Consider the following 11,054-nt stretch of genomic DNA (forward strand, 5'->3'; position numbering starts at 1 on the left):
GGATATGATGCAAGTCTCATGAGCAATCTGCTAGACATGCCTTTCTTCTAGGAGCAGATTGGGGCCTCGATCCTCGGCATCAAAACTGGTCTTCATCACTAGTAATGTACTCTACTGGTGCAGTCAGTGGATTGCCCTTTGTCAGACCCTTATCATCTATATACATGGGGCCGGACTTTCCTACAACTTCGTTTACATATTACATAGTGAGGACGAAACTTTTGTTGAACATTCTATTGCTGAAGTTTTCCACACGGACACAACGCTCCCCACCGAAAGTCTTTGCGGAGATGTTAATGAGCTTCTCCATGTTGAATCAGACATGACGCTGCGATATATAATATCGTTCACTTCGTACAAAACGTTATACATCCCACTACGCTTCACAGTAATAGTCGTGAGACATCGCTCATCCCCCCCTCCCCGCGGCCCCTGATTTTAATTATAATATTGAACAAAATATTATTAACCTAGCAGGGATTCTCCATGAAAAGTGACAAATCAGGCACCTTATAGCCTGTTCCCATCCGGTATCTCTTAGTTGAAATGTCATCCACAGCCTCCAGAGCCCTTTGGAAAATGCCCTTGTCAATGATCTTTTGCATCCGAGAAAAGTGGCGGACTGGTTCGTCCTCGCTCTCGGTGACAACGGTGCACTTGTTGTCTGGACCATAACGCATCCAGCTATACCCATCAGCATATTTGGTCCAGGGATCCTTGCCGTAGGCAAAATCAATAAAATGACCAGCCATGGCATAGGCAAGCTCCTTTCCTTCTGGTGTATGCCTTTCCATGGAATTCAAAAATATGTAGTGGAGATCGATTGCGTGGTAAGCCAGTCCCTTGAAAGGGTCATCCTCGAAGGCAGACCTCTGATCGAAATGGTAGGCAAATGTTTGGGGGAGATTGGAGCGACGAGCTGCGACCCAATTATGTGCCTTGAAGTAGATGTCACTAACAAGTTCTTCTAATCTGACAAATCGCTCGTCATCCGACAGGTCCTTGTGAATTCCATAAAGATTGAGGACGAAGTCGGCGTCTTCCTCGCCTAGGTGAATAGTGAGCCGAGCTCGAAGAGAGTCGAAGGTCTCTTCTTTAAAACTCTGATCAAAAATCATTGCCTCATGCATTACATCCCCGACCATATAGCCCTTGAGCCAGCTCGGAGGAGTTGTTACGTTATCAAATCCGGGTGTATCCGCATAAAAGTTCCCGTCCAGACAAGGATTACCGGTAGCAATGACCGTACCGGCCACTGTCAGGGTCGCGCCTGCTACCTCATCCTGGGAGCGAGTTCGCAGCTGTTCCAAAGAGTCAGATGCATCGGGATCGATCTTTAGATGGGTCAGTAACGCTCGATAATGCTTCTCATGCTGTTCTAGGCTCCAGGCAAAAATCGTGTTAAGATGGCCCGACATCGCGATTGCACGCTGGAAGGGAGGAGGGTCCTTTGCGACAATTTGATTGCAAACACTTATTCCACCGGCCGACTCCCCAAAGATCATGACTTGTTCGGGGTCACCTCCAAATGAACTGATGTAACGATTAATCCAATGAAGTGCGATCTGTTGATCATACAGTCCAAAATTCCCGCAACCCTCGTAGCCATCGCGTTCGAGATCAGCTTTGATGGCCCTGGAGGCTAAGAAGCCGCCAAGTCCGACACGATAATTCAAATTCACGAATACAGCAGGTGTGCCGCGGGAGACCGAGAATGAACACAGGTTGACGCAATCGTAAGCAGACATATTGGCGCCGCCAGACAGGAAGGATCCGCCGTGAATGAAAGCGAGAACGGGAAGCTTCTGGCCGGCAGTGTTGGGAGGGCTGACGATGTTGAGCACGAGACAGTTGAGTTCATCTTCGATGGGGGTCGGGTGATGAGGTAAGTCGGGCAAAATCCCGGGGAAGCTGTTGTACTCGGTGGGATTGGGAGCATTCGGTCTGATACGGATGTCAGTGGCTGTGGATCTCGTTCAATACCAGGCCGCATACCCAAGTTTGGTGCCATCATGAAAGCCTGAAGGCCAAGTAGTCTGGAGGCCTGAGCGAGTCCATCGTTTGCTCAACGTGCCATAGGGAATACCCGAAAACTGACAGACACCTTGCGCGAACTCTAGACCTTCAACCGTGCCCAGTCCATCGACTGCGAGACGGGTTTTACCTGTAGGGTTCTGGAATCCGGACATGATTTTTCCTTTTTCTCTTCTTTTGGACTGTCAAAAATGGACAGTTCGTGTTGTTCTAGTGACGGGAGCTCTGGTCAACGGCCCTGGGGAGTCCGCCTCTTAATTATAACACCGCGACGGAGGAGTAAAGAAAACTGTTTGACCTTTCATTCCCCGCAACAAAATTTCAAAGCACCAGTGGCACTCTCTAGTCCAATCATCTTCACGGTCGTCACGAACAAGCAGCGTTCGAGCTGGGGCTCCGCGCGCGCGAGAGAGAGCCACAGTGCGCGGAAGGAGGGAGAATTTTGATTCCCCGTCGGGTGTTTTGGGGGAGCGGAACCGGTACCGTACCTATAGAAAGACGAAGAAAGAAAGAAGCGTCGGGAATTTCGATCTTGTCAGGGGGTCCGTAATCTACAAGCCTGCGATCCTCGCTGGTATTTCATCCCCGACCATGGATGGATCCGTACTCGATAGCAACTAATGTGATAGAATCCAATTACTCTATGGCCATCCCGGATAGGGCGATTGTTATCTCAACACAGCCACACCAACTAACATCATTATTCCTATTCCTTTTATAGTTAACTAGACTAACAACTCGTCTTAGTAATCAAACTGAGGCGGTGCACCCTTCACTATGGCGGCTGAGTTGAGATAAAGGCGATGGCTCTCATTGGATATCAAGCTATCAACCGGTCCTCGTTACAAGGATTTGCCAAGGATCCCCCACCGTCTTATACATAATCATTTATGGCAGCCTATGTAGTAACTAACTAGTTAACTAACTATGCAAGATATTGATATGAGGCAGAGCATCTCTTATCGTCCTAAAGTGTCTGCGAAAACGACCAGCTGCCCTTGGGATGCGCAGGTTGATAACGTCCGGCGGTCTTTTTGAGGAGTAGTCTCCAATGCTAGCTCGCTGTGTTATCTCTCAAACCTAGGTGTCCCCTGAGTTCCCTTAGCAGCATTGATGGACCAGGCTCAGGAGGCATCCGACACCCAATTGGCCCAGTAGGCAGTTGGACAGACATGAATTAGCCACCGGTCGATTTTCTGGCATGACTCTCCGCCGGGAAATACAATGCCAGGGCAACTTTGGTTGGGGTGAGATCATTGAGATGTGTGGGGAAAAAAAGGGTAAACTCTAAGGTATTCGTGGGTATTTGCAATAAATTGGTCTCCACGTTTCCCGTATAAAAATGCCCTGTGAAGCACGGAGTGGACCATGACGTCTGGATACTTCATGCTCCGTTACCCGTCTACAGAGAAGAATTACCAATTGTCCCGGACTATGAACGCCTGAGGATCTCACCATGGATCAACATGTTACCACCGACGACCAGGGCTACGTGTGGGCCCCAGGCACCGTCCGGCTCGAGAACAGTGAGTCTGCTGTCCTTTGAAAAGAAAATACACCCTGAAAATTCTTGTGTTAATCGAGAAATAACACATAAAAACAGAAACTGAACGATCAGACTACTTGGTCCTTCAGCCAAAACCTACGGAAGATCCCAATGATCCCCTAGTACGGGAAGCCCCTGGCCTGGATGTCCTTTCAATAGCTACGCAGAACTGACACAAGAATCTAGAACTGGACCACCGGGAGGAAATGGACTAATTTTTCCATTGCTTTACTCTATGTCATTTCGACATTCGTGATGCTTGACATCGCAGGCGTTGCTTACGGGCCTTATCTAGAAATGGGGCTCTCGTACGGAGACTTAAACAATGCCATTGCGGCCAACTACGCGGGCCTGGGTCTCGGATGCCTATTCTTCATTCCATTTGTATACAAATATGGTCGGCGGCCAATCTACCTGTTTAGTTTGACGCTGCAGTTGGCTGTGACACTGTGGGCAGGCTGGGCCGACACTGCGGCGCAGTTTATTGTATTCAACCTATTCGCCGGCCTCGGTGGCGCCATCAGCGAAACCATCGTTCAGATCACCATTGCCGACCTCTTTTTTGTTCATCAACGCGGCATGGCAAATGGAATTTTCTTGGCCATGGAAACTATAGGCTCCTTCCTCGGGCCGCTGGTTGCGGGATATATCATCCAAGCCCAAAGCTGGCAGTATATGTGGTGGTGGACTGCCCTTCTTATCGGCATCAACTTGATATTAGCTATTGGGCTCTTCGAAGAAACGAAATATGTACCTGAGATCGGAGGGCAGGTTGTTGCCCCATCATCGACAGCATCAGCCTCAAAGCCAACTACCACGACCGCCAAATCCCCGGAACCTTCTTTAGACGACGTCCCGCAGAGCGAAGAGATCATGTGGCGACAGAAGTCGCGTCGTGAGCGATTGGGTCTCATCACCAAGACGGACATTCCGCTTTTCCAACATGCGTGGAATCCGTTCTTTATTCTAATTCAATTCCCGGCTGTTACATATAGTGCTATCATCTATGCCAGTCTACTCGTGTGGGTTTCTGTTTTGGGAACAGTCCAATCGCTATGGCTACTCTATCCCCCCTATAATTTCGACAGCGCGCAAATTGGTCTCTTTAACTTATCCTCATTGGTTGGCACCCTAATTGGCGCTATATGTGGTGGACCACTGAATGACTTTGTGGTTGTGAGACTGTCCAAGAGAAATTCCGGCATCTATGAACCCGAATTCCGTTTATATCTCGGCGTTCCAACAGCGTTCTTCTCTGCAGCCGGTTTGTTGCTTTTTGGTTTCACGCTGGATAGGGTAAGTTCCACCCCCCTCATTAGAAAACATGATAACTCATCTCTGTAGGAATTGCCTTGGATCGTCCTTGCTGTAGCAAACGCCCTCTACTGCGTCGGATTAGGACTTGGGGGTGATGTGGCATTAACCTACCTCATGGATTGTTACCAAGATGTAAGTATAGGTGTTTGTGAACTTCGGCTGATACGTTGAATGCCGAAGGGGATCCCAGAAAAAGCTGACAATCTCTCGCAGATTCTCGGAGATGCATTTGTTGGAGTTGCATTCTTGCGAAACGCCGTATCAGTGATAATTATGTTTGTTATCACCCCTTGGTTGGACGGAATGGGCCTCCGGAATACTTTTATTCTCTGCGGGGCCCTGTCCTTTATAACCCTCAATGTCTCCATTCCGATGATCATTTGGGGCAAGAAGGCTCGAATCCGGACAGCAGGAAGATACGCACACTTCGCGAAATTACAGCCATTGTCGAGGGACTTTTAAAGAAACAAACCTATTTGCTCAACCTGATGCTACCTTGTTCTTTCGACTGGGTCGGTTTTATTGAATCGACCATCATCACACATTGACCGTTGAATCGTGTCTCCCATATATCTTCTAGCTTAAAGTATCATACCTGGACATTGTATTATGAACCTTCAAACCGATTCTTAATCCTCCTAAAAGATGTACTCACTACAGCGACAACATGAGCACTAAAATATATAAATTCTAAATCACGCCTACTGGTTACTGAGGAATTCATTGACCATTGACGAAGAGGGCTCGATCAGCGTTAGTTTCTCGCAAGAACAGACGGAAAAGCTGTTAATGACTGTTGGAGATTACACCCTAACGAACTTTCCGAGGAAAGAAATCCCTGTCGTTTTACAGTGATGTACTCGCTCCTAGTGGGTGCTGATTTTCCAAAATCTATCACTGGGTCTCTATAAGGACTCTTATCGTAGCGATGCCTGTTCTTACCTATTCCCTCATGGGTCTGAGATATTCTGTACGTAGAAATAGTAAGACAATATGAAAATCAAATAGCCCTCCGGTCGTACGATGGCCTTCGTTCTGGTCCTTTGGGTGGTGTCCAAAATTCCCCGCCGGCGAGTTTTCCCCTGTACCTAGATACCGGTACGCTCTTTATCTTATCTGTTAACAACCTTGGAAAGAGGAGCTCCAAGCTTCCAGACGATGCAATTCCTTTCCCGGCTCGCAAAAGCAAAGCGCATGGATCGTATGATTGTTCACCAGCTGGACGCAGCAGCTTATATCTTTCTCTTTTCCTTCATGAGTTTGTCAAGTCAAGCTCGTGCCGCCTTTCGAAATCAACACGGAGCTTAGGAGACAAAACGGTGCAGAATGAGACCGCAGCAAACGCGAGGTTAGTACGTTTTCTACGAGGCGAGGAAAAGCTGTTACACACACGCTTTAAACTGACTGGATTATGCGTCTAATATAAAAACTAGATGAAATCGTCCGATTGCTCACTGCCGACCCTGGACTTCCAGTGGCAAGTCCCACTCAGTCCTATTGGCAGAGGGATCCCCACGCGTTAGCATCAACTCGCTCCCCAGTCCTCCCCCGAACTGTTGACATCGCCATCATCGGGTCTGGAGTCACCGGTGCTAGTGTATCGAAAGCAATTCTAGAAAATGATCCTAAGCTACGAGTCGCTCTCTTTGAAGCACGAACTTTGTGTTCTGGAGCCACCGGTCGGAATGGTGGACAACTTGCAACAGCTGCCGGGGGTGACTACAGTTCTCTTGTCGCAAATTTTGGAGCTGAGACAGCCGGCAAGATTGTTAACCTTACCATAAAAACAACGTCTAAGATGCGAGAAATGATTCTCAAATACGCCCCAACCTCGTGCGATTTTCAAGATACTACCAAAATTCGGGTATACCTTGACAGTGCCTCATTCCAGGCAGCCAAATCGAGCGTCGAGCAGTTGGAGCGAGACCATCCACTCTTGAAAGGCGAGTTCAAAATAATTGGATCCCAAAAGATCAAGGTAAGCAAAAATTCACCCTATGACCTTGAACTGTTGGGGCTAGGGCTAATGGTGGGTCTTAAAACAACTCAGGATTATGGCATTAGCAAGGGTTACGGAGCTATGCTGCATCGCGCAGGCAGTGTGTGGCCGTATCGTTTTATTACCAAAGTTTTTGAGGCGCTACTTGAGCAACATCGGGCTCGATTCACCATTGAAACAAACACGCCTGTCACTAGCATCACATACGACGGCCCCGGTTCCCATCCGTATCAGCTTCATACTCCCCGAGGAACGGTGCGTTGTACCAAGGTGATTCATTGTACAAATGGATACGCTGGCCACCTTCTGCCAGGTCTTCGGGGATGCATGTTTCCTTTGACTGGCTCCATGACAGTACAGAATCTTCAATCTAGCATTCCGAATCGAGGCACGAGCTATTCTTGGGGGTTCCATTATTTGATGCGGCAAGACTACCAAACCGGGAAGATCATGGATGGTCTTCAATATCTGATTCAAAGTCCGAAGTCTAATCTATTTTTTTTCGGTGGGGATTACGCAACTTGGGAGGAATTGCTGCATGCCGATGATAGTAGAATGTGCGATACCTCCGTTGACGTCCTACAAAAGACTTTGCCCCTCTATTTCGAAGGGAAGGAGAAAGACGTGCCGCCTCAAAAGGGCAAGCTTGTATCTGCGTGGACCGGGACGATGGGTTTCTCCGCCGATGGCGTGCCTGTCGTTGGGCAGGTCCCATCATCTCTTTCTTTGCGTCGCGGATCTGGAGAGTTTGCAGCTGTGGCATTCAATGGATATGGAATGCCTAACTGTTGGCTGGTGGGAGAGGTTCTAGCTAAGCTTGCTTTAGGAGGCACCGCACCGGAGTGGTTCCCAGATTGTTATTTGATCACTGACAAGAGGTTGCAAACGTCTCTGACGCTGGAACGGTCGATTGGGGAGGTGCAACTTCCGGAGGTCCAAGCGAGTAAAATCTGAGCGGCGTTGCGAATGATAAATCATTACATACATTTAATGTAGAAGCTTCCCACTCTAATGCCTTCTTGTTCACCTCTATGCACGATTTATCATTGCTTCTCCTCGCGAAACTGTCTGTAAATAGCATATTGCTGTACTTAGTAGCCTAGTGCTGGTTATGACCATGCGATCCGTTCATCAAGTCCAGAGTACTACATACATCATGATTAGAGGAGAGTATTGGCTTGGTCCCAGGCCAATTTGAAATGCAAGTCTTTAATCATTGTTCTAAGGTAGTCATAAGTGTTGGGAAGGCAATACAGAATAATGCAAGATCATCGATGAATTCTTGTCTCTCATCCACCATCTCAAAAATAACAACAGTCCCATTCAATCTCATGTCCGTTTCAGCGACTGCGTCCAGGCGCTCGATGGCTTCTAGCATCATGTCTCATTCCTCTGACTGAGTTGTCGTATTTGCACCGCTTCTTTTGCACCAAATTTCTTTGCAAGCTGTCTCAGATGATAAACCGCAGGATGGCTTATGTGTCCATCGTTACGACCCGTGGCACCAATGCAAATCCCACGAACGTCGATCATCGGGACTCGCAGATCAAGTCTCGCTATAGAAAGCTGATACGCTGCGTGCGCCTGAATATCCCTGGTCCAATGATGACCGTATCTACCTCTTCGGGCAGCGTCAAAAGACCGCTGCATTGCTCCTCAAAGTCGATGGGAAACTCGCGAATCCTATAGCTTCTGGAAATTCCAGGCACCTTAGGAAATTGACATGGATTTGAAGCGCGTTGATTGGGGTTTCTCTTGATCCACCTCGGAATGAAGGGAAGAAACACAGTTGAATATAGGAGGGTACGGCATCGAGAATACAGGATGGCTTCGATGAACGGGTTACAACAATGTTAAATATGCTTCATGGGTCAATAATTCGCCACTTATTCATGTACATTATCCCTCTGACGGGTACTTACGGTGCCAATGGGTGAACATTTTTGCATGGCCTTTATATCCCAATTTTTGATTTGATGAATTCAAACTGTCAGCGGAGGTATTCGCCGATCACCCTCGGAAAGTAGTGTAGGTTATAAGGGTCTCCTGATTAAAAGTGCGAGAGGTGTACCAGTACGTCTCAGGATAGAGCCGATAGTTAGATCGTACAGATTAGGGCTGTATGGAGAGTTACCTAGAGTTAAGGGCCACATTATCACCTTTCTATGTCTATTTATTATCAGCCTGATGTTCACGAAAGGCCCAAAACTATGGGCATAATTCCTTCTTACTTGAAGGCTTGCAGACCCACTGACTAGCATACTCACGGGGAGCATTCTAAATTCAATTTCCCCAATGTACATCATTTTCATGCCATATAGTACTCATCCCGTCCTAAGGCCTGGTCAATCACACGTAAAATGCCCAATACCTTTTCCTCGGTGAACCGCTGTCCCAAGACTTGAAGGCATACAGGCCCATCCTGATATAACTCCGGTGTGTCTGGTCACGGGTTTTGTCAATCAGACGATGTGTTATTGGAAAGAAAGAGGCGCCCCGGGGAGGGGGGAGATAAAAAAACAAATAAAAGAAAGAAACTTACACCTGTCCCAGTTCCTTTGGTCAAAGTCAGACATTGGCACAAAGGTGAGGTCGTCTGGCTTCTGGTCTAATGCTGGGTCAACATGAGTTACCGGCACAGTCGCGCAAGTCCATTCTAAAAGATTCGAAATTGCTTCGTATGTAAAGTATTCCATCGTTCCGTGTGGAGGGGCGACATGTCCGCCTGAAGGCATTATGATAACGTCAACAGGGTGGCCGGTTCTGGTACGGTATTTTGTTTCCTGCCACTTGTCTAAATATTTCTGGCGGATTATATTTGCCTGGACGTAGCAATCTTGGTATTCCCTGGAAGTGAGTGCTTGGGATAGATCAGGCTGCTCAGCTTCTGGAATCAGAGGTTCTTGTAAGGTTGCTAGGATCTCGATCAGTTCTTCGCTTCCGCTTGCGGCCCATATCTTGCGTGATAGGTCAATGATTTCTTTGCCGTCAAACGGTTCAATATCTATAACCTGATGTCCCGCTTCTTGGAGCGCATTCTTCAATAGGTTCATACCCCGCTGGATGGGTGGGTGCGGTAAGACCACGGAGTCGTGCGGCATGAAAGCAAAGCAAAGTCTTCGTCGCTTTCCAATAAGATACTCCGCCTCTCTCCAGGGGAGATGCACAGTGCTGAAATCCCACTCCCAAGGGTTGAAACCCAGCACAGTTCGAACATACAGCTCGAGACCATCCACGCCACGAGCCAAAGGCCCGGCAACCGCGCGGATGATACTAGAGCCGCCACTATTCTCTGCACTATGCAATGGAAACCGGTCTGGAGATGGACAAAGACCGTAGATCCCGTTAAAATTAGCGGGGGTCCGAATAGATCCCGCAATATCAGTGCCGATACCCAGCGGACTTCCGCCTAGAGAAATGAGGGCTGCCTCTCCACCGCTCGATCCCCCGGCAGACAGCCAAGTGTTCCAGGGAGTGGAAGTTCTTCCGAATATAAAATTCACGCACTCTCCAGACATCAGACTTTGTGGGACGTTGGTCTTGCAATAAAACACGACGCCGGCGGATTGTAGCTTCGTCACAAGGCGATCTTCGACAGGACGTTTACGACCGATCCAAGCCACAAACCCCAGGGTTGCGTCATGATTATCGATGATCATCACGTCCTTGATGCTCATCGGGAACCCATGCAATGGGCCTACCGGCCTACCCGTCTTCTCATAGAACGAATCCAGCCGTTGGGCGCGTTCGATGGCATCGTTGAAGAAAACTTCAGTGAGTGGATTCACCAGGGAATGTGCGATGACTGTGCGAGAAATGAACGCGCGTATGACTTTTTCTGCTGACCATGTACGTTCTTGCAGCTTCTTGACGATCAAAGTTGGCGGAGTCTCGGTTACTTCAATCTCCTCCTGGGTCAAGGCGCCGCAGGATTGGGGGAAGTTCTTGACGCAGGTTACGTCCGGGGGAACACGAGGGGTTTCCAATCCCCATTGATAGATCTTGTCTTCTCGCTCCTTTCTTTTCTTCAAAGCACGAGATTCCCAGTCCGCCATTTGGCCGTTGGCTGTAATCGATCCCATGGTGCAGAGGGAACAGTGGTAATGAACTCGACCCAGCACAACAGCGAGCAAGCGGAAGGAAAGCGAAGAATCAAGG

The 11,054-nt window shown here is 48.3% G+C and overlaps 4 protein-coding genes across 4 annotated transcripts; 2 read left to right on the plus strand and 2 right to left on the minus strand.

Annotated features, from left to right (window-relative positions):
* Window positions 1-470: 470 nt before the first annotated feature.
* EYB26_002481 (uncharacterized protein) lies at window positions 471-2,189 on the minus strand (the record flags this gene model as incomplete). Its single annotated transcript, XM_054261786.1, has 2 exons — window positions 471-1,944; window positions 1,996-2,189. The coding sequence occupies 2 exons, from the start codon at window positions 2,187-2,189 to the stop codon at window positions 471-473; spliced, it is 1,668 nt and encodes a 555-aa protein (XP_054117761.1).
* A 1,301-nt stretch (window positions 2,190-3,490) lies between these two features.
* On the plus strand, window positions 3,491-5,359 carry EYB26_002482 (uncharacterized protein; the record flags this gene model as incomplete). Its single annotated transcript, XM_054261787.1, has 5 exons — window positions 3,491-3,560; window positions 3,638-3,702; window positions 3,767-4,876; window positions 4,925-5,029; window positions 5,111-5,359. The coding sequence occupies 5 exons, from the start codon at window positions 3,491-3,493 to the stop codon at window positions 5,357-5,359; spliced, it is 1,599 nt and encodes a 532-aa protein (XP_054117762.1).
* Window positions 5,360-6,223: 864 nt separating this feature from the next.
* Window positions 6,224-7,850, plus strand: EYB26_002483 (uncharacterized protein; the record flags this gene model as incomplete). Its single annotated transcript, XM_054261788.1, has 3 exons — window positions 6,224-6,245; window positions 6,331-6,875; window positions 6,948-7,850. The coding sequence occupies 3 exons, from the start codon at window positions 6,224-6,226 to the stop codon at window positions 7,848-7,850; spliced, it is 1,470 nt and encodes a 489-aa protein (XP_054117763.1).
* A 1,354-nt stretch (window positions 7,851-9,204) lies between these two features.
* On the minus strand, window positions 9,205-10,978 carry EYB26_002484 (uncharacterized protein; the record flags this gene model as incomplete). Its single annotated transcript, XM_054261789.1, has 2 exons — window positions 9,205-9,338; window positions 9,439-10,978. The coding sequence occupies 2 exons, from the start codon at window positions 10,976-10,978 to the stop codon at window positions 9,205-9,207; spliced, it is 1,674 nt and encodes a 557-aa protein (XP_054117764.1).
* Window positions 10,979-11,054: the final 76 nt, after the last annotated feature.

The sequence above is a fragment of the Talaromyces marneffei genome, chromosome 2, assembly GCF_009556855.1.
Source record: "Talaromyces marneffei chromosome 2, complete sequence".
In the NCBI taxonomy this organism is placed as follows: domain Eukaryota; kingdom Fungi; phylum Ascomycota; class Eurotiomycetes; order Eurotiales; family Trichocomaceae; genus Talaromyces; species Talaromyces marneffei.